Genomic DNA, 21,795 nt, shown 5'->3' with positions numbered 1-21,795 from the left:
CGAATTTCTCAATTTCTATTTCCCCATCCACCGAATAATATATCAGGAATATTATTAAAAATATTCGATCCGTCGTCCACTCGAATTGAATACCGATAATCGATCGTTGATGGATTATCGGTTAGATTGTCCTCGAGTAATTTGAAAGAGAAAACAATGCCGTAGAGAAGGTCTCTATCCGTCGCCCCCTCCAGATCTTCGATCGCTAGGTAACAACACTTTACAAAACTATATACACTAAAGCTTCGTCACCTATCAATATACTTTGTCTAGCTAATAACATCTTTTATTCCGTTTCTTCCCCCGTCCCCTGGTTCGGCCCTCCGAAATACTCCCGATAATCGAGATGCGACGCGTGTGCAGCGTCGAGATGCGCGCGCAACGCCTGCGCGGCATCGAAATGAAAGAGGCGCGTCTGCGCACTTGGCCGCTAGCGTATTACGAATCTGTAATAAAGACTTTTCGTTATATTCCTACGAGACTACGCACCTACTTAACGTCCACCGATTCGTTAATGGTACACGTCTTTTTTTAATTCGTCCGTATGTCGCCCCGATAACGTTATCACATTTCGGGTCTTGGGCATCTTAACAACTATAATATCTCTTTCTCTCTCTCTCTCGCTTTTTTCTTTCGCTCTCTCTTATTCTCACTGTCGCGCGTGTGGACATTGTCGGATCGCCTAGCGTTAACGATTATTTTCTTTTTTTATTAACTTGAAAAAGGCGAGAAAACTCATTGTCCTCTTGCGATTTGGATACTCGGCGCGCTCGGTGCTAGTTTTTTCCCTCTTTCTCTTATTTCTCTTTGGTTAATCATTTTCGAAGGACCATACGAATATCGTTTAGCTGGCGCAAAACTAGTGCGAGGATTTCAATCGGTTATTTTGAGTGCATCCCGGAAGTTGAAAGTAATCGTAAGTGCGACGGAAAGATTGATATTATCCCTTATCACTCCAACCGGCAGCAATACTGTCAATTTCTTATACCTTCTAATATTCTTGGAGTGATAAGGGTTAAACGTCGTAGGCTCGCAATTTCGTTTCGTTCAAGTGGCCTTCCTAGAATAACGAGGAGAAATTAACGTCCATTTAACTTATATTTATAATTCCTCAAGGAACTTAAAAGTGGTTTTCGTCATGATGGAGCTCATTTAAATAAATAAGGAAATTAATAAGGTTATAAAGGGTTAATATTTCGGGGCGAAGAAAGTATTTTCGGATAATATCGCATTGGAACGAACGAGGGGCGCACCAATGGCCTCTTCTAAAGATGTACCTTTCCTCGATTGTGATTACGAAACCATAAGGCAAAAAAGAAGATTTTCGTTAAAAAAAAAAATTCAACAAAGCCATAGACTCGATTCTTACAAAAACATTATCTTCAGGTACGCTTTCAGTCTTCTTGCAGTAAACATGGCTCGAGAGTATTCGTCTTTGAATAATTTAATACGATGTAAAGAAAAATTTAGGCAATACAACAATTTCTCTAATCAACGATTTGTACATAAGGTTTCGCAGTGTTAGCTAACGATCCGTTACAGTCCGCTTTTTTCTTTTTTGCGAAACTTTTGATATCATCCACTGAACATGTTTCATGAAAAGTGTATAAAAACAAACGTCAAATTTAGAATATATTACTTGTACAGATTACAAAATATAATTTGATAAGGGGAATTTAAATGCTGGGAATATTCTGTCGTTTTTGAAACGTCAAATACATGTTAAGGGGTAAATGGCAAATAACGCGTTTTCGTCAAATTTGACATAACAATTGTTATATTTCTTTAAAGGACATTTCGTTTTCGGTACTTATCAGCAATTTGAACTTTGCGTGTATTCTATTTTCATTCTTTATCCTATTTTATGTCATTTAAATATTAGCATTCCAACATTCGGGACAGAGTGTTAATTAAACCTCTCTGCAAGTAGCAACAAAGGTTCCCTCCGGTTGAACTAACCTTTTGTATACTTATATTGAAATATTCATCATACCATTGTTCGGTATAGTGAAACCTGCAGCATTTGATTAGATATCTTCTTGTGCAATGTAACTTACGCAACGTGTAACTACGTACTGGAAACATTATACGCCGCATAAGAAATACAATAAATATACTTATTACGAGGCAAGCTTTTCTACCTATGCATTTGGTATCAAATAATAACTTTAATAATACTATTAACTGCACTATACACGGACACATAGTAAGATAATATCACCAAGTAAACATAAAAAACAACATTAAGCCGGTTAGAAATGTGACGATAATACACAATGTCAATGAAAGGCTTGAAACTGAATAGTTTAGACGCTAAACTTTACACGAACAATACGGGAAATATGATTGTAATATATAATAATAATTTTTCTTAAAGAAAGTAAAAAGAGAAAAAATACATTTGAGCAGTTCTGGGTGTTAAATTCAACCCTACCGAATTCGTTATCAGCTGATAGAACGTAACTTAATCGCGCATTACGAAAGTGTAAATTTAGATTGTTAAAAAAAACATGTACCGCGTAACTATTTGAAATGAAGTCAGCTGTGAAGTTGAGAACGAATGTAATGAGAAATTCAAGCCATTAATCGTGATTTTTCCGATATCTCATTCGAAACGGCCATATTCGCAGAGATAAGGTGCGCCCCTTTTTCGAGAAGAGAGGAGAGTCTGCCGATAGTTTGCGGTTCTCGTCGGAAATCAAACGAAATTGTCGCAATGAGTAACTGACCTTACGAGATCTAGGAGTTACGACTCGTAGGGCTGATTTTTGATTACATTTTACGGTCTTAGCTCGTTTAAAACAAAGCCAGGTTCGACCGCAAACCCGGTCACGTGCCAATAAGCTTCGTACGTTCGTTAACATAATTCTAATCGCTAGATTTCACCACTAAACGCATAAGGCTCTTATTCGTGTCTTTCGCCTACGAATCCGCTTTTAGGCCAGCTCGTATGCTCTTCATCCACCTTAAATTTCTTTACAATCCGCAATATCCATAAATCCTACCTGGCTTAATTTATTCCTTCCTCTCCTATGCCACTTCCACATCCCCTTAAAAGCTGACCTAAAAGCGGGATTCGACTACGGATCACGTTACGTATTCCTATACTCTCCACGTTTCGGTTCAAGTTTGCATCGGATTGCGAGCTGACAATACACATTACGTATAGCTTAACGTAACATCGCTAAGACTGGTCCGTGCGGAAGATAAAAATGTACGAACCAAAGATCGATCGGCAAATCAATGCCAACTGACGGTGGAACAGCCTGCTGTCCTCGTGGAGATTACGAGTACTCATTCGACTAGAATTAAATGTTAGAAATATCTCTCGAATCCCCTAGAAACTCGCATGTAATTAAAACTCCTCGACTTAATTAATATAGGTCTGGAACGTAATATAGAAACGTATTAAAAATAGAAGTGCTACTCATACGTAACGTAGGCTTTTGAGCTCTCTGAGAGGAGTATTACTCGTCATTCTTGGCCTGGCACCCAGTGAAACGTATACGTATACTGGGAGACATCAATGCCCTCCCATCCTGCACAGGCGATGCCGTATCTGCAGGGGAGGCATTCATATCCGCCACTGTACTCTGGGAGACATCAATGCCCTCCAATCCTGCACAGGCGATGCCGTATCTGCAGGGGAGGCATTCATGTCCGCCGTTGTGCACCGATAATCAAAGTGACTCGCTAATATCTTTGAGGGCTGTACAATTGCAACAAAGACTTGGCGAAACATTTTGTTCAGCAAAAGAAAATCTCTGGAATCAAATGAACTCTCGCTCGAGTCGAGACGTTCAAATCGCGTTCCTCCATCTTCAAGATTTAAGAAATAACTTTTTTCACTCTTCCCTAGTCCGTTAGATACCAAATTAAAATACGAGTATTCATGTATTAATCGCTTACGTTGTTCGATTTACGTATACCCTGTACCTATTTATTTCTAATAGATACAGGGAGAGATCGAAGTTCATTTTCATTTTTTTTTAATGAAACGAGTAAGATCAAAGAATTCCTATATTCGTCTCCGTTTCTAATTTGTCTTTACCTGTTAATAATTCGCGGCTTTTCCACGTAATGCCGATTATAACGTGTATGGGTAGACTCAAAATCGTTCCAAGTTTCGCATTTGATGTTCGATTAAATGGATTTAGGACTCACCTTCGTACGGACCAGACTTTACTTCTTTTTTCGCGCGTTTTGTTTTTCCTCTTTTTCTCCTTTTTTACATTAGAATATCCACGAGCGAGGAGACCTAAACTTAAGTCGAGCTCTCGTGTGTCAGAGTTCGAATATTATAACAAGTGCCTTTCGATGCACCGTACAAGACTTCTCTCGAGTGTCCAGAATATGAAATCAATAAAAAGTACGTGATATTCCAAAAAAGAGATTATTGCTGCTATTATGTCATATTATAAACTTACACTTTATCTCAGGTAAGCGTACCAGGTCAGGAACAATTATATGAAACTTTTATATCACGTGGTTTTGATTAAATGTACTTCGCATAAAAATATCAAAGTATACGCAACAATTGTACATACCACATTTTTGTTTTGTGGCGATATAATACCCACGTCTGTGTAGGTGTCCGTTTCTATGTTATCGCCGAATAGAGCAAAGTTTTTAAGAATGGGCAATATTTAAGGACACGTCTCTTGAAAGATATTAAACTTTGTTGAAACGACTAATCTGCAATTTTGTTGTTATGTACTTGTTTGTGCAAAACAATATGCACGAAAGTAGGTACATTCCGAAGACACAGCAAAGGGTGAACGAGAAAAATCGTAGCGATTATCATCAGAAAAATACGACGCATCAACTTATGATGATTAATTATAATGATATTACAACTTACATAGCTGTTACCCCACAAAACTAGATCTAGGGATAAATTATAAAAACATCTGAACAATTTAAAAATAAATAATATCCCTGTGTTAAATTCAAATCAAACGTAAATTAGCATTGCAACATTCTACAGGTATCTAACTTGTGATTGTATCGTGACAATACACTTTCTCACCTTCCTTCAATTAATGACAAGGTAAACTTCAAGGAAAGTTACCACGTTTTGTCGGTACAATATAAGTTAGAATAATTACTCAATTTCCTCGTGAGCAATGATTAACGTTAACAATAAAATAAATAATATAGATAAAATAATTAATCGATGGCAACTCGACCGGTTTCAATCAGCGGTCCAATTGTTTGCAGAATGTTTAACAAAAACCATCATTATTGGCCGTTATATGAATACGCAAATCCTTGGCTGTAAATCCAAGGACAAGCGTTAAATCCAACGGATAGATGTCGCCTCGATATAATCCTTAACTAGAGTACAATTAGAATTAGAATATTTTTAAGAGTAACTCGAGGACTTCGGTGGCTGGATCTTCAAGTTCCGGGGCAGTTTCGGTTCAAGAAGATCCGTAAAAAGTCCTAAACGACCTTTGTTTAAAACTACGTTAAAATACAATGACATCTCTACTCTTTAGAATAGTACGTTATGTATTCGTGTATATATATATACGAATGTAGATACGTGCGCGCGCGAGTTGTGTGTGCGTGTGCGCGCGCACGTGTGTAACGATATATACAGGATAAGTCTTGTGAAAGGTTTAAAGTCGGTGAGACTTATATACTTTAAATGCACTTCCGTTTTTTGACGAAAAGTAAATTATCCCAGATAGACAGTGATGCAAAATTTGCATTAAATTTGCCTCATATAGTAGAATGGAATAAATCATGAGGGTGTCGCTTATGAGTCCTCATTTGGAATTAATATCTGCAGGACACAATGACGAACCAAAAATACTTAAATATAAAACAAAGTTAAGTATACGCAATGTCTCAATGTTTGTACGCGTATGTACAGCTAAATTTATCTCACGCATTGCCGACAAACAATTGCAGCGTGCGTAGCTCATCTGGGTGGTTTTCCTAGTTGAAAAAAACGCACGAACTTATGCACCAACCCAATTAAATCCCGTCAATTTTGAACCTTTCATGAGATTCATTCCGTATATACGCACATGTGCATATAATGTTTTCCTTAAAAGTACTTTAGGCTGGGCCGAATGTAACGTGGCGGAGGCATCAAGTTCCTTGATAAAGAACTGGTAACATTTAGCGGACAATCGGTTATAAATGTCAGCTAAGTTTTCTGGGAAATCGAAAACTTATAATTATAACATATACCGTCTGACGTTCAACCGAAGCGATGTCCAAATTTGCTAAAATCTTAATATCCACAATATCAACAGTCCGGTCAAGTCAACGTGGTCGTTGCTTATCACCGGAGAGGGTATAATTGAGATTGCAGAAAGAATTGCACTCCGCTTGCAACGCTACAGCTAATATCCACATTTAACTATCAACAAGTACTCGACAGTGAGCGTTAACTCTACGTTAGCGTTAATTCTAATTTTTAGGAAACAGAGAGCGACATCTATGCGTGAAAAATGTGACGAGCCGATTTTCCGATTGGACAAATAACGATGACATAAGACGAATTTTGGTCGTCAAGTGTAGAGGAAAATTATCCGGAACGCAACTATATCCGGCGATAAATGAATAATAAAATATGATTTAAACGTATCGTTAATACTTATTGTCCTGTCATTTTCAATCAGAAATTGACGGGGTGGAAATGTTATTTTTCACGTTTAGTATCTAACCACGTGACGATATTTTTCCACAAGTTAGGGGTTTGCGAATTGTTTAAAGAATCTGCAAGAATCACGGTTATCTACGTTTGCCAGATAGCTTTTTCTTCATTTATTAAATTATGACTAAAAGTATACTTATATGAGTATTTTATACCGTGCATTTGTATGGTTCTCTGAAACTGCATGACATGAAATGATCCTCGCCAATAAGTTCTCATATGTAAGGAAAATTAAATCTTTATGGATTTGCAAAGTTAAATTGTTGAAAAAAGAAACGATAAATATAGCTTCGCGTATAATCTAAATGATGCCAAAATCTTGAATAAAAAGAAAAGTACGCTACTCCAGGGCTAAGAAAGGACGACGTTACCAAAAATTGTCACGGGGCTCATGTTTGACAAATTTTCGGAGACGTCCTTCTAACCCCGAGGGTACTTTCAAAATCAAACAAACATGCAGAAAAATCGCGCGTTTCATATAAATGATATATTATAATATTGCTATAAATTTCTTGCGTAATGAACTTTGAGTGGTAATTTTTCACATGCAAGATATACATATTCCACGTGTCCTAAAATGTACAAGTTATGGCAACCGTAGATACGTGAACACTGATTTTTCCTAACTCAAAGATTTATCTTCTAATGAATTAATTTAAATTTTATACGACTGACGCGATACAGTATTTTCAGGTTTTATCACTAATAAAGTCATGGTACGGAATCGAATAGTAAAAATAGGCTCGGGTCGTATAGTTAATATCGCATAGGCACTTCTCGTTCACCCGTTCATAATTTCGGAATAAAACCAAAATTAGATACATTCAAAGGATTTGTAACATTTCAGAAGGATAGTCATCTTATCGTTTCGTACTTTTTATCTTTAATAGACATTGAAATATCTCTATAGGCCAAATCGTTGAATCGATCATACCGTTTCGGCCGATTCGTGAACTTTTTAAATTACAGATTTTCATCCTACGTGATTCTGATATTGCACATCCTTGATTGGGTTTTCGTGGATCACCTTTTTTAATTCCGACGAACGATAAAAACTGAACGATTGCATTGAATGATATGCCGCTTTGGAAGTAGAAATTTGTTGGATAAAAAAAATGAAAGCGTTCCTATGTCGAATATCATATACTTGGACACTGGAGAGGAAATAGACGCGGCGAAGCGGGCTCGATCAAGATTTCCTTTTAAATATAAAGTCTTTAAACTGATTACTCAACAGCAAAAATTACAAATAGCCTAGAGTCGCATAGGTCTTTACGTAGGGCGCATCCACTCGACAGTTTTCCCTGAAACAGAAGAACCAGTTGTCGTTTTCATTCAATCATTCAGTAATTATAGCACAAAAAAGCAGAACTCGTCGTCCATTTGCGCATTTTATACCAGTAAATAATAATTAATAGTTGCATAACATTATCTACGCTACTTCTGCGACATTCTAGTCTTGAATATTGATTGAAGATAAAACGATCGGATACGGATAGATTGCCCTTAAAGTTTTTCTCAACTCGAAGCAACTGCTGTAAATGTAGAAGACTAACGCGTAAACTAACATATCGAATTTTGTCGTCTGGCTCCGACTGTCGATGACACTATTGAAGCGGGGTACTTACTCGTCCTCCCATGGGCACACCTCGTTAACATTATTGTCTCGCTGCACCTGACCGGTGGCAGCGGCAGCTGCCTGCGCCGACGTCGCTTCGGGCTCCCAGACCGGCACGACTTGCGCCTCTTCGGCGACCTCTTCCGCTTCCGCCGCGGCGACCCCGGCAACGTTTTGAGCAATTTCGCCCAAGTCGTCCTGACCGACCTCGGCCACGGAGGCTTTCCTTTCGCCGACCTCCGAGGCCCTCCGCGAGGTCCCGGCGGGGCTCGATAGCAATCCGCCCTCCACCACGGGAGATAACGCGATCTCTGCCTGAAAAGGTGAAACCCAAGAGGGCCGTTAATATTCAAGCACCCAGTTTGGAGAAAAGTTTCATGAAAGATTGACTTCGTCCGCTTCTACGAAAATTAATATAAAAAGTCGAATTTTCGCCAAACTTTGGGGGGTTGTTTCTTCCCTTAAATGTGGACTATTGCAGATAAAAAAAAACACGTGCCCCTTAGATTTTTGCGTTCTTCAACATGTATGAAAATCGGTAAGATCGACGACGGACACTTGGGAAAGTTTCCTTGTAAGGACGAAACGTACCTCGAGTTCACCGACGACGAGGGGCGGCGTCGTCGCCAAACCGGGGAGGTTCTCGGTTTCCAGGGAGGGCGAAGGTTGGATCCTCCGGACCAGCCCCGGCGCCTCCTCGAGGACGATGGAGGCGACGCCGGGGTGCGCCTCCGCCGGCGACGGCGACGGATTCACCAGGTCGAAGGACTGCCGAGGCGAGGGGAAGGTGCAGGAGGACATCGAGGCCGAGGAGCGGGCGGTGTCCGAGAGCTTGACCCGGGGCGTCGCGGCGACCGCGGCCAGCTGGAGGCCGCAGGAGCGACGCAGCCGGTCCGACGCCTCCGCGACGGCCAGGCTGATGTCCGACGAGGAGCTGCAGGAGTCCAGCTGGGAGGAGTTCTTCCGCGACTGCAGCCTCGGGTCGGGCCCTCCCTCCAGGAGCGTCGGGGCCAGACTGGGCCCGGGCCCCGGCCCCGACGGCGGCGCCGCGTCCCACGGACACACGTCGTCCGCCGGCGCCGCCTCCGTCGATCCGCCGGCGTCCCTGCTGATAACGAACGACCGATTGTACCATTTGCGAGATCCGGCCGGACGGAATCTGGATTTGGACCATGGGCCTAAGAATACATGGACGGAGCCCAAAGTTACATCTTGGACCGGGGGGACAAGCCGGCAAGTAGAAAAAGGACACCCTCCTGCTTCGCGATTCCTGTGTGCTCTAACTTATTTTTTTTTGCCCCGTCTGGACGTAAAACGTCATTTTTAACCTTCGTTATGCTACGGGTGGTATAAAATTGTCCTTCATCCCCTGTTTATCCGTTCACAGTCCGCACCGCTCTTTCCTAGCTCCTCTTAAGGGATCATATGCAGTTGTCATAGGCGAAATTCAATTCATTTCATTCATGAACGATTGAACTTTCGGATGCCACTTTCATATCACCTTAACTGCATTTATTCAAATAGTTTTCAAATTAACAAACGGGACATATTCGTCGAAAGATAGTTTACACGGATCAATGAATTTTAGAAGGTATCTGCTCGCAGGATTAGAAAGTTTATCAGTGCGAACAAACGAACTGGTTTAGGAATGGTGCCATTTACCATTTGGCATATCTTGATATCTGTAGTTGAGGTGTAAGTATCGGGTCTTTCGTTCGTACGAAATTCTAAATCTGTATTCATATATAAATTGCTTAGAATTTGAATTATTTTCTTGAAGAAAGACTTTTTGAAAACGATCAGCATTCCTGCTTTGTACGTTGTACGTAATTAACGTTTGTACGGCGGAAGAACAAAAAGGCGAGAAGTCACAAAATAGTGCAGGTAATAACGCGGAAGTGGGTAGAAAAAATGAAAAGTAAAAGAGTGCAAGCAATATACATAGCAGACAAACCATTAATAAACACGTAAATGTGCCTTGCCACTTTGGAAAAAGAGGAAACGAAAAGAATATATGCACACAAAAGGCGATGAAAAATAACAGAATCCGCATAAATTTTATAGGATTAGCCCCTTTTATATTTCCGTATTTTTATTCCTATCTAACGAACGTTTAACGCAAAATGTACGACGGTAAACCAAGTGTGCAATAAATCGGTTGGAAAAAATGGGACAGCACGGAATCTCATTTTGAAAAGGAAATAACGTAAATATTCCATCATTCTTTCTAATTGTGATTTTTAATGTTTAAATATTAGCCGTTTAGGATGAAATCTCCAGTCGTTAAGTTCGTTTTGCTTTTCAATTGCCTGTTTCTTTCCACCTTATGGTCCGGTTTATATAAGTTCGTTTTAAGCTTACAATAAAAAAAAAAAACGCTTAAATTAATATGGTACAATTGACTATAAAGATATAAACGAGTAGGTATGTCTGAAGTATAAGGGAAAAACCGCGCATCGGCCAACTCACTCGGATAAGAACCAAAATTAGGTACACTGTTAAAAAAATTCATACACTTTTAGTACACAAGGTTGCAGTAAAATTATAAATTTTATGTCTTAAATGTTACACATTTTATTTGAAAATATGTTATAAAACTAGTACACCATGTCTGAATAAAACATCCAAGAAAAATGTTATAAAATCGTGACTTTTTTTAACAGTGTATTTGCCAGAAGAAGAGTCAATGCAGGAACAAATAATCAAGAATACACGTACACACACGCATTAACGACAATAAAGAGATTGGGTTATCGAATAGTCGTCGGAAGACGAGTGCGACACCATCGATCATAAGAACGAGACGATGTCGGAGAACGCTGGAGGTTTAGTCTTGAATTAGAAGAGATTTGAAAAACACCGATTCACAACCACTTAACAGAATCGAGTATATAGTAAGTGAACCACTGACACAAGAATTTAACGAGAAGCATCGTGCGTTTTCGAGTGGACTTACTGAATACTACGTGGACTAGGCCTTGAAGGAATCTTTACGAGACGAGCCAGATCTCCCCTGAAAACATGCCACGAATCAGGGGACGTTTGACTCCTTCGTCAAGTTTTTTCGCTCAACTCGTGTCCGCTCAAAAGCCCTCAAAGCTTCTAAAATCACAGCCCCACGTGGTCGATCAAAATATAGGAGCTCGACGCCATTTTGGTTCTGGTCTGGGCGAATTTAAAAATATTTCTTCATCGATCCAAATTTTCAAAGTGCCAGGATAATTCCTAAGCGCTCACGAGTCATGTGGCAAAGTTTCGGACAGTTCAACTCAATACCCTTAAAAAAGTGTCTTATTTGAATCGAGTGATTTGAGGGGGATTTCACTTCACCTTAACTTGTCGAATCTTGGAGATAATAACTATTTTAATATTTCAGCCGTGCGAGTTCTAGAGGAAACTTTATTTTTATGAAAATGCACCTCCGCAAGGTTGTGACAAAAGAAATGCGCAATATGCGAATATCGTTGAAAAAACTCAAGTGACCTTTACACCGCAAAAAGGCAAGTGATAAAAAACGGCTCCGTTCTACTTAAGCGTCCTCTGATACCACGATAATCGATAATCCTTGAACTTTTCCTTTATTGTTAATACGTGAATCGGAACAATGCGTTATGATAAATATTTCTCTACGGAGGACCTCTAAGTTAAGGGATCGCAATATATACGGAACATATATATGTGATACATATGCGAAGGGAGGATGAAAAATCTATTTGAGCTTTTCCTCGTATCGATAAAGTAAGAAATTTCTCACGGGAATTAATAATTAACGAGTACACACCTGTACGGAATGTCGGTGAGATTCGATTGGCTGTGAGAATGGGGAACCCTGGGAGTCATCGTTACGTCTCGAACTCCGCAGAAGGCGAGCTCATGTGCAGATCCCGAGAGGCTTCTGTCGCTTCCTCTCCTCTTCCCGCCACTCGTGCCGATCGTCGAATGCTGTTGCTGCAAAGTCCCGGTAGCTGGCGCCGTAGTTGACGAAGTTTTCTTCTTGGCCTGCCCACCGAATCCGAAGAACCTGGTACCCCGGATTTCACTTTAACCCTTTCATTAGTCAACGTTCAAGCCGCGTCGATACCCCGGTTCTCGTAATCTATGTTTGAATCTAAATGGTAAATTACCAAACCCTCAGAATTTTCGATACACCGAAAGACCAATACCGCAACGTTAATGTGACAATAACAAATAAGAACCACACAAAAATACCAACAAACATACATACAAGAACAAGTACTTGTAAAATTGTCATAAGAAGGTTTTTTCGAAATAGCTTTCCTTCAACATTCTTCAAATTCACAATAATGTCAATTAAGAAACACGGTGTCAGATATAATCTCTGATCGGATATGCGAAACCTAGATTTAAGATTTAATACTGCGAACGAACGGGGATAGCGTTAAGCAAAGTTCACTTGGAGCAGGCACTAGACTATATTTGTATCTAGGATACTCAATATATTTTTTATATATTGTTATAAAATTATATCTGTATAATTACCTCCTGTTGAATAAACAAATGTAAAAAAAGAAAAGGTTCTCATAAAGTCACCGAAGTTAACGACGTCGGGCGCGGTCGCTCCTTGGATGGGTCACCATAAAGGAGGGGCATCGCGTAGCGTTATCTAAGGTATTCCTCCGTACCTTTGAAGATGGTATCAACGATACGACGATAATATATTTTTCGTAAATTACCTTTTTTTCTGCATGGGCTGAATCCCCGCGGCCAACAGATTTCTGTAATGCTCCGACCGAACAAATCTCGGGTAACAGTCCTTCTTGAGAAGCAGCGCATAGACGTGCTCGGCAGCAGAATCGAACGTAAATCTGCTGGGGTTTTTCATTTCTTGGTGCACCTTTTCCATCGTTTTGCCGTCGATGTTGATCTCGCACGGTGCCCCTGGCGCCAGGAATTCCCTATGAACGGGAAGGAGGAAATTCAAAGATCCTTTCTTTGTCGTTAAGATGATGCGAAAGTTCCGTCAAAGAGGTTTCGTTCATGAAATTTTTCTCCAAACTGAGTATACTAAATCGCTTCAAGCTTTACAATATAAATACGGAGGGTATAAGGAAGATCCTGAAACCCATGAAATTTCAATTTTTCAAATTTGTTCACTGATATTTTTTAAATTTGCTATAAGAAATGAAATTTTGCGAGGGTCAGGACCTTCCTTATAGCCTCCATGTTCGCGTTGTAAAGGTTGAAACGATTCGGCACCCCCAGTTCGGAGGAAAGTTTCGTGAACGATTGACTCTTCGGCTGCCATTTTCACATCCCCTTAAAATATCACCGACGCGTGTAATAAACACGGATGGAACTTACTCAAAAATTTCGTTTACTTTCGCGGGTATTTGCGCTTGGAAGCTCCGCCTGAGATCTTTCACCGCAAGCCAGAACCGAATGTTCTCGTGGCTGTACTCCTTCCTCAGATAATTGGTAAATTCTTGCAGACCTGCGTAAAATGGCGATAAAGATCGATAGTTTCCCTCGGGAGCTGGATGATTCTTCTACGGTACCAACCTGTCGGATCGGACGTTAATTCCTCCAAAGACAATGCCCATCTTTTCACGCGCTTTTCCGTAGGAACTTCCACCCTGAAGCACGTAAGGATCACCGTTATACCGCGTAAATTGATAGCTATGTCGAGGTCGACATAAAGCTGCCATTAATTCCGTTTATATCTAGTTATAAATGAAGTAACCGAATTACTAACAGCGGGCTGTTTAGTTGCCAAAACATCTGATCGTCCGTAATCCAGGGATTCGAAGGTTGCGGCTGTACGATCATCGGATCGTACTCCATGTACGTTTCGAAGTACGACTTCAAATTTTCGATGGCACTCGACACCTTTATTCTCGTTCGAGTCAAACTATTTCGTAGCAGATCAACCTGTAAAGAAAATAAACATGGTATGATATATATACAACGGATAATTTCTCTCGAGAGTTTCGTAGCCAATTATAGCAAAAATGATCTCTTAACAATCGCAAACGCGAAACAATCGTCCAGGATGAGCTGGGAAGTTGGCAAGGCTCGGTAGAATAAGAGGGTAAGCAAAATCAGGCCAATGAGAAGAGAACACACGAAAGTGCTCGTAATGGACCATTTGCCCAAGGGAAAGCTACGGATATCGAATATCAGTTTATCTCAGCTACCGACCTTATTTACAATGGTTGAAAAATCTAAATTTTGAAAGTGTCAGGATAATTCCTAGGTGCTCGCGAGTAAAAATTTCGGACGGTTCGATCCAATACTCTTAAAAAAGAGTCTTATTCGAGTCGACAGATTGGAGGGGGGTTTCACTTCACCATAAGAGTAGTAATCTAAACCGACCTCGCGTTGCAGATCGTTGAGGGTGCGCTTGCGAGGCGGAGGACCCGGAAGCCCGGGTCGGGCTCTGGTTGGCACCGGAACTACTTCGAGGCTGCTCAGACATCCGGGCGGTGGTCGATAAACCCTCCAAAATGCACGTTCCTGCGAATCGCTAACGATTTTGTCGCCCTTCTTCCGATCCTTCGACAACCGCACCTAAGAACCAAACGGATTAGGCGAAATGTCCTCTCTTACTTTGGCTGCTTCCAATTGAGCGTTTATTTGAAACCGACGTAAACGCCAACTAAAATATTCTTTTCAAACTTGCCTCCTAATTTCTTTTATCTCTTTCGATATAGTTTTTAATATTTCTCTCCGGTCTGAGAAAGCGGAAAATCTTGTACATCGTAAATTACAGGGGGGAAACGTAGTACTCGATGAGACCGTGCGCCATTTGAAATGTTCATTTTATGCTTCATCCGGCGTCATGTTCAGTGCTGTCATTTGCATTGCCGATTATCAAGGCATAATTAATACCGCATGGCTAAGACCGGGCAAATTGCGCGGACACCGTTAGGCTTTTATTTTCCCGGTAAACCTAGCATCCGGTGTTTTACTGTTAATAGCTTTAAACGGTATGAAACAAATGTGCGTACTCGTATACCGTATGATACCATGTATCCGTTTCCATGCGTGTAAATCGCTCGGAGGGAAGGATAATTTGACGTAATTGCTGGCATCGCATTTTTTGCTCCACATATACACCTGTGGAGGAAACGAGGACTCGATTTCCGAGGGCGAATCGGTTAAAATCGATTATTCATTAGTAACCGTGAAGACCGATTACTAAATCGATCATTCATTAGTAAACGTAAAGACCGATTACTAAATCCAGGACCGAAGTAACCAGAGATGTAAGATAGCGATCGACTCACCTGCTCTTCCGCTTGAAGTTGTATGATGTCCCATTTGTTTTGTAAGTTCTTCCGCAGGCTATTCAAGGCTTCCTGAAATTTACGAGCGAACAAGTTCAGTTTCAAACGGTCAACTTTTCAGGAATCACCGAGTGACTTATCGGTTGTCACGGCGTTTCGTCAAAAACATCATTTTATCCCTGTTCCGATTTATTAATTATGGTTCATATCGAATACCGACAACCATTAAATCGTACACAACGCAAAGAATTAAATAATAACATAAACACTATGTAACGTTATACCTCATAGTGTGCCCGTTTCACAAATGTAGCAAATAAAGACCATAAAAAAGGCTGAAGACTTTTTAGACTTCGACGTACCGTTTCCTTATGAAGTACGCAAGTAACAATTTTCCAAGTGTGGTTATTTTTCGATAAAAGGCAGTACTTGCTTTGTTTACATGTTTGCTTTTGTAGTTCATGAAAAATTAAATAGAATTCACCGAACGGAAGAGGTCACGTTGGACGAATTCATCCCTGTTGTTCAAAGAGTAAAATAGAAGTGCCCGAAGCATTCTTTGTAGACATATGACTTACGATCTCGTAATCCTCCAAAGCGTGTCGTTGTTTGTTCCGTAGAGTACGTTTCGCCAGATAAATCGCATACTCAACGTTGTCGGGTGTTCTGTGCTGCCAAGGCCAATAGTAAGGTGTCTAGAAAAAGAGTTAAAATCTTCATTAAGAGATCTTGTTCTCTATTTGATCGACTGAATTATAAATTGTAACGCACGTCGGCAAGATACAGAAATTGTGCTCGAAACTTAATGAAACCTATTCGATTAAGGTGATATGAAAGTGCAATATATACGTCCCAAAAAGTAAAAATGTTTATACAACTTTTCTTTCGATACTTTCATATCACCTTAAGCTTTTAATAGAACGATGTTTCAGGTGAGCAAGTTCTTGTTTCGTTTTGTCCCTGTTATGCCGTCCATTTCCCTGCTTACGGTAATAATAATTTCAAGAAAAGCAAGAAACGAATCCAAAAACGTATGAATATCCCTTTATTTTCAACGACCAGTTCGAGATTTCCGTTCCACTCCGATTCCTATGGAGACGTATCCGATAAATCGGTAAAACGTGTCACGATCGTTTGCATGAAAGGAGAAATTTCCAAGTGGGTTAATTGACCGGCAATTTGTCGTTGACGGTGAACCGTCGGCCGCCTTTTCTTATCACATTCTGTCTATGAAGAATATTATAATACATTTTTAAGGATGGGTAAAGATCCATTGCACATTCAATAGACGATTGTAATTCAATATATTATATATTATAAATGACTTTTGCTACCGTATCGTTCCATTAAAATGCTCGGAAATCACGTAAAAAATTGAAGACGTCATTTTGACCGATACGCAGCGGTCTCTAATTATAAACTTACAAAAAAGAAAAAAAATATGAATTGCCGGAACGTTTGCCTATTGTTCCAAGACTGGACGACGCATAGAGAATGCCACCTCGCTTTATTTATGCATTGCAACGTATAATACAATGACATGGGGAAATATCCTATATGCAGGATTTCCACTGCATCCAGTGGATGACGTTTGTCACCCAATAACCAGGAGAAAAGCGGCGTGTCCCGCCCGACATTCAATTCGATCCTATAACGAGATAAACTCCTTGCCGTTTGTTTCCTGACCTTGCTCTACGTACACTGAGTGAAAAACCTAGTTACAATATACTGACGGGGGAGTACCGTGGTGGCCTTCTCGCGTCTGAAAAATATTCAGTCGCTCGTGCTCTTAAATGTATTTGGCGCGAAACTCTACCGACTTTCCTAATCGCTCAGAAGTTCCGATAGCATCGTAATCAAGATGACGATGGCTCACCAAGAGAGCAACCTCGGTTAAATCATTGAGTACCTAACCGTAGGTTAAAGTTAAAGCCTAAGTTAATCATGGGCTAAAAACGTAAATGTTCCACCACACTGTAACTGAGGATTAGCTTTTTGACCGAGGTTAGTGGAATCGGGCGCGAGAGACGTCCAGTCAACTGCAATACTTAAGGTAAAGTTGGGTAAATTGCCCACTGTTTTTAAACATGCCAATAGCAACGTTTTTGGCAGGGTATTTTAGTAAACGAATTCATATTTCATTTATCTGTGAAATTCTGCACGCAATATACACACATAAAAGTATATAAATATCGTTTAACCCGGTAGACGTTCAAATCAAATATTCCTTACAGCGGTACGATTTAAACGACGCATCTTGTAAATTGTCCCACCAGGTGGGTAAATCGTCCTTTTTTATTATAATATGGCTGGTAAAAGTAGCTACTTTACGCACAGGCGTAGGAAAAAAATCTTACCTCACTAATCTCACCTTAATATACAAAATGTTGATTTCAATTAATTAAACGAGTCTAAAGACATGCACATAACTGTACCGTAACTGAACTAAATTTTAACAAATACCTATATACCCACGTTACGTTCAATTAGTCGAAAGATATTAGCGCATTTTTATATAGTTAATTTATAATTGATCGAAAAGCCTTGGTTAATTAGACAATAATAAGAATTTAATATCGAGATCGGCGTAACTTCAAATCGGCACGTAGAGTAGCAACTCCGATCGCGACGTAACGTCAAGTTGAAAAAGTTGACAAAAGTCGATGAAAGACAAAGCACCTAATTAGAAAAACCAAAAGAGAAAAATAAAGAGGAAGAGCTGCGTTATTTGAATAAGGATTTACCTGAAACCTATAAAGAGAGCTGTCGTCCTTAACCGTGAGAGTTTTGGAGTCGTTGACCGGGAAGAAGTAACCATACTGGCAAAGTTGATTAGCGATATGGACCGCCTCTACTGTCAACAGAATTATTAACTGTTATCCTCTCGCTCGCAAAATTGCACACTCTAAAAGGCGATCGCATGCACGCTTCATGCCCAAAAAAAAAAGAAAATAACTCGATCGCGTTTACCTCGAAATTCACCAAAATTATTAACAGAGCAATCCCTTAGATTTCGTAGTTACTTTCCGACGCCGTTTGCTTTCTTACGGGTACAAACATACAGCAAGGGAGTAGAAAGAATAGCGAATTCAGTTTTATCTTAAAAACATGTAGAGTAAAAGATTTTTCATACATTGCACTACCTCGGAACATAATCGTCATTATATTCAGCAGTTAAATCGTTTTCCGGAAGTACCTCTTAAGGGGATGTGAAAGTGGCGTTATCTAACACTTTTATATCACCTTAAGAGCAAAACCATCATACCGTCGTATGAACGTTTGATCTAACGTTACCGTTTTACCTCATTTAAAGGGCTTTACCATAGAACCCTTTAGCCGCAGATGGCTTTGTGTAACGTGATCGTAAACCCCACAGCCATAAACATTGATCGCCGTTGAACCAGTGTTATGGCTATCATTTTTGTCCCGACTGTTGGCGATTTGACGTCAATCAACCCTTTTATAGAATTTGACCACGCATCGTTGCATCGCAAGTCAACGTAAATTTATTCGATTAGGACAGGACATCATTGTCGAGTTACTTTGACGCGTTGCCCCTCCTTCAAAGATAATTACCGTCTTTTTCGGTATCCACGCAAATTACCTCGGTAGCTTCATTACTCTCGGGCTAGGTACTTAATCGCCGATTAAAATTAACCACCGCCTCGTTATTAGCACCGATTACGTTTCTAAGTACCCTTGATTGGATTCAAATAATTCGTTATCGATCTAAACTTTCGTCCGATTTAATTCCACCTTAGAAACAATTTTGGAACTCCTCCTGACAGGACGATGCAAACATCGTGAAAAATGTAATTCGTTATCACGTTGCCTAATCGATTCAATCGGTTTAAAAATATGTCGAGGATATCTACAGGAGCATCTCCAGTCGCAGAAACGGTGAACCCTATTAAGATTCCCTTCCAGCACCAATCTCCTTCGTTTCCGCCTTATTTCCGTTCGACGGCCGACTTAACGTGGCAAGTGCCAGAGTAATTAACTACGGTAATAGACGTTCGATTGAGTTTCCTTCTTATCGTTCGTCTTGAAAGCTGGCGATCTTTCCTCTGCTTAAAATCTTATCGCAATGAACGACGAAATTGATCGTTCGATGATTTCATATCTACCAAGTACGAGATAATAACTGCTTCGCTTTACGCCCCATTTGTAATTATTACTATCATATATCTCAAACGTCATCGTGAGAAAAAAATGTAAATTTTTAAATCATGTTAATCACCATGTTGTATATGGAATACGCAAATCGGCATATCCTAAGGTATTCCTAAACGCGCACAAATTGATTTGTGTTTTATTTACTTGTTATATTAAATTACCGGACTGACAAGGGAATATGATTCATTCGCGATGACCGATGCACGATATTAACGTAACGATGAACGATATCCCGTGGCGATTTATTTCATGGAAGGAATGCACATCCATTCTTTACAGAAAAGATACGATGGCATGGAGAGCAACAAAAGTATCGAAAATAGCCAATACATTTTTCCGACGGTCCATTTCCTCCTCATCTGGTCTAATATATCGGCAGTATCGACAAGTTCCTATCGATAACTCGCCCGAGGAAATATCGATAATTAATCGGTTTAAGATGTCGAGACCTTCCTCGTTCGATTTGCAATAACTTTTGGCATCAAAAGCGAATTCTGAAAGCAAAGCGATACGAAATGGTTTCGCTACAATTCAGCCATAAGTCCGATGAACCTCGAGGTCAACTTTCGAGTGAATTGAAACAAAGAGTTGACTTTACTTACACATGCACTTGAACCAAACTCGTAATAAAGGGCAAAGAAATCATTTGTAGCAGTTACGCCATTCGTACACTAAACGAAGAAATTACTTTCTAGAATAAAAACGTTCTTGCATCAAAATAAATTTTTACATACTACCATCAACAAAACATGTTGCAAGATCGATCGAATAAAGTTAATATGAATTTGAAATAACATTCAAATTTTCTAATAGCTTCTCCGAGTTTTTTTTTTATTCATTTCCATTAATTTTCTCTATAGAAACGTCGTAGAGTAAGACTTTAATAATATTCTGGGACCAAATTAGTATTAGAATTTCACTTTCGGCACTAATCTCTATCGAATTATCGCGATGTTAATATCTCGTCATACCTGATTCCTCGATGGCAAGTCGCTCCATCAGCCACTCGATTAGGTCGTAACCTGGAACATACAAGTAATACGTTAAAAACGGAAACTCAGTGCATGCCGGTAGATTCGAAAATGACAAGAGAGGGACAACCCGTCCGCATTTAGCACCTCTATAATTATTTGGTAAAATTTCAGACGAATCGATTGACGGCATTTTTAAGGAAAGTGTATCCGCGGAATTTGCTTGTCACCGAACAGTAAAGACCATATTTCATGTCGCCGTATGACGAACAAATGCACGCTCGTGACAGCTCGTAACAAGTAATTGAACGGCTAATTGGGAGCGATATTGAAATCGTCGATTCCGGAACCGAGCACGAAGCAGCTGTTCTCTTATTTTCATCCGGCCGTTTTCCGATTTCGATTACATCGACCTCGCGATTGGATCTATTGGAAAACGAGCCATCGAATCTCCGCATCTAGCGGACGACAATTTTTCGGGTTATTGGCATTGAAAATATTTCGAGAAAATATTTCGATAAAGCGAAAGCGAATTCGGACCCGGCCTCGGTGTCCCGGAGGTGGCCGAGTTGGACGGGCCTTTGGTCGATCGGACAAGAGAAGCATGGATCGACACTTACCCATGAAAGCCGAGGGTATCGAGGTGAGGAATTGTTTTTGGCTGCGCACGGGTACCCCGTTCTCAGGGTCTTGCATCTCCCGCACCAGCCCCTCCATCTTGTCAAAGGCACATGGCCTGTGAACGCGTGGGTCCTTCTCCCTGTGTTGTTGAGTGCCGGAAGCCTCCATCGCGTTCGGTGGTGCCCTCCGCGCCTCTGGCAGGAGCAGCGGCGACGGGGAGATGGGCCGGAGACGGGCCTACCCGAACTCCATGGGGCTCTGGCCCCATCCCATCCCGGCTCCGGTCACCCCCGCACGTCCACTGCAACGATCAACGAGTCGTCCCTCTTTAGACTGCCCCTCGAGCAGGGTTAGGTAATTGCGCGTATTTTGCGTTTATTACGTAAGACAAGTAGTTTACCGAACAATTTTCGCCCCATTGACCGTAAACCCGATACCTGTCCCGAATTTGTTCATCCGGATAACAAATGCGTCGTAAACGGAATAGTA

At 40.5% G+C, this 21,795-nt stretch overlaps 1 protein-coding gene across 1 annotated transcript; it reads right to left on the bottom strand.

Annotated features, from left to right (window-relative positions):
* Positions 1-5,861: 5,861 nt before the first annotated feature.
* LOC105698225 (regulator of G-protein signaling 7) lies at positions 5,862-21,483 on the bottom strand. Its single transcript, XM_023434091.1, has 15 exons — positions 21,306-21,483; positions 20,686-20,736; positions 18,283-18,392; positions 16,117-16,233; positions 15,539-15,610; positions 14,625-14,819; positions 14,005-14,180; positions 13,812-13,885; positions 13,614-13,743; positions 12,986-13,207; positions 12,073-12,312; positions 11,248-11,304; positions 8,883-9,396; positions 8,302-8,606; positions 5,862-7,977 (listed from the first exon to the last, which is right to left on the bottom strand). Exons 1-15 carry the CDS (start codon positions 21,472-21,474, stop codon positions 7,917-7,919), a joined length of 2,493 nt encoding a protein of 830 aa, XP_023289859.1. The 5' UTR covers positions 21,475-21,483; the 3' UTR covers positions 5,862-7,916.
* Between the last annotated feature and the right edge of the window lie 312 nt (positions 21,484-21,795).

This window comes from Orussus abietinus, unplaced genomic scaffold, assembly GCF_000612105.2.
Source record: "Orussus abietinus isolate OABI.00-Male unplaced genomic scaffold, Oabi_2.0 scaffold14, whole genome shotgun sequence".
Classification (NCBI taxonomy): Eukaryota; Metazoa; Arthropoda; class Insecta; order Hymenoptera; family Orussidae; genus Orussus; species Orussus abietinus.
This window is presented reverse-complemented; position numbering and strand designations above follow the sequence as displayed.

What these genes read in the sequence shown, in the direction of transcription:
- LOC105698225 (XM_023434091.1), bottom strand. Translation starts at nt 21,474, where the DNA reads ATGGAGGCTTCCGGCACTCAACAACACAGGGAGAAGGACCCACGCGTT. An exon ending in CTTTGGAGGATTACGAGATC is followed by an intron (nt 15,611 to 16,116) that starts GTAAGTCATATG and finishes CGTAAATTTCAG; the next exon opens with GAAGCCTTGAATAGCCTGCG. An exon ending in TCAACGATCTGCAACGCGAG is followed by an intron (nt 14,181 to 14,624) that starts GTCGGTTTAGAT and finishes TTTTCTTTACAG; the next exon opens with GTTGATCTGCTACGAAATAG.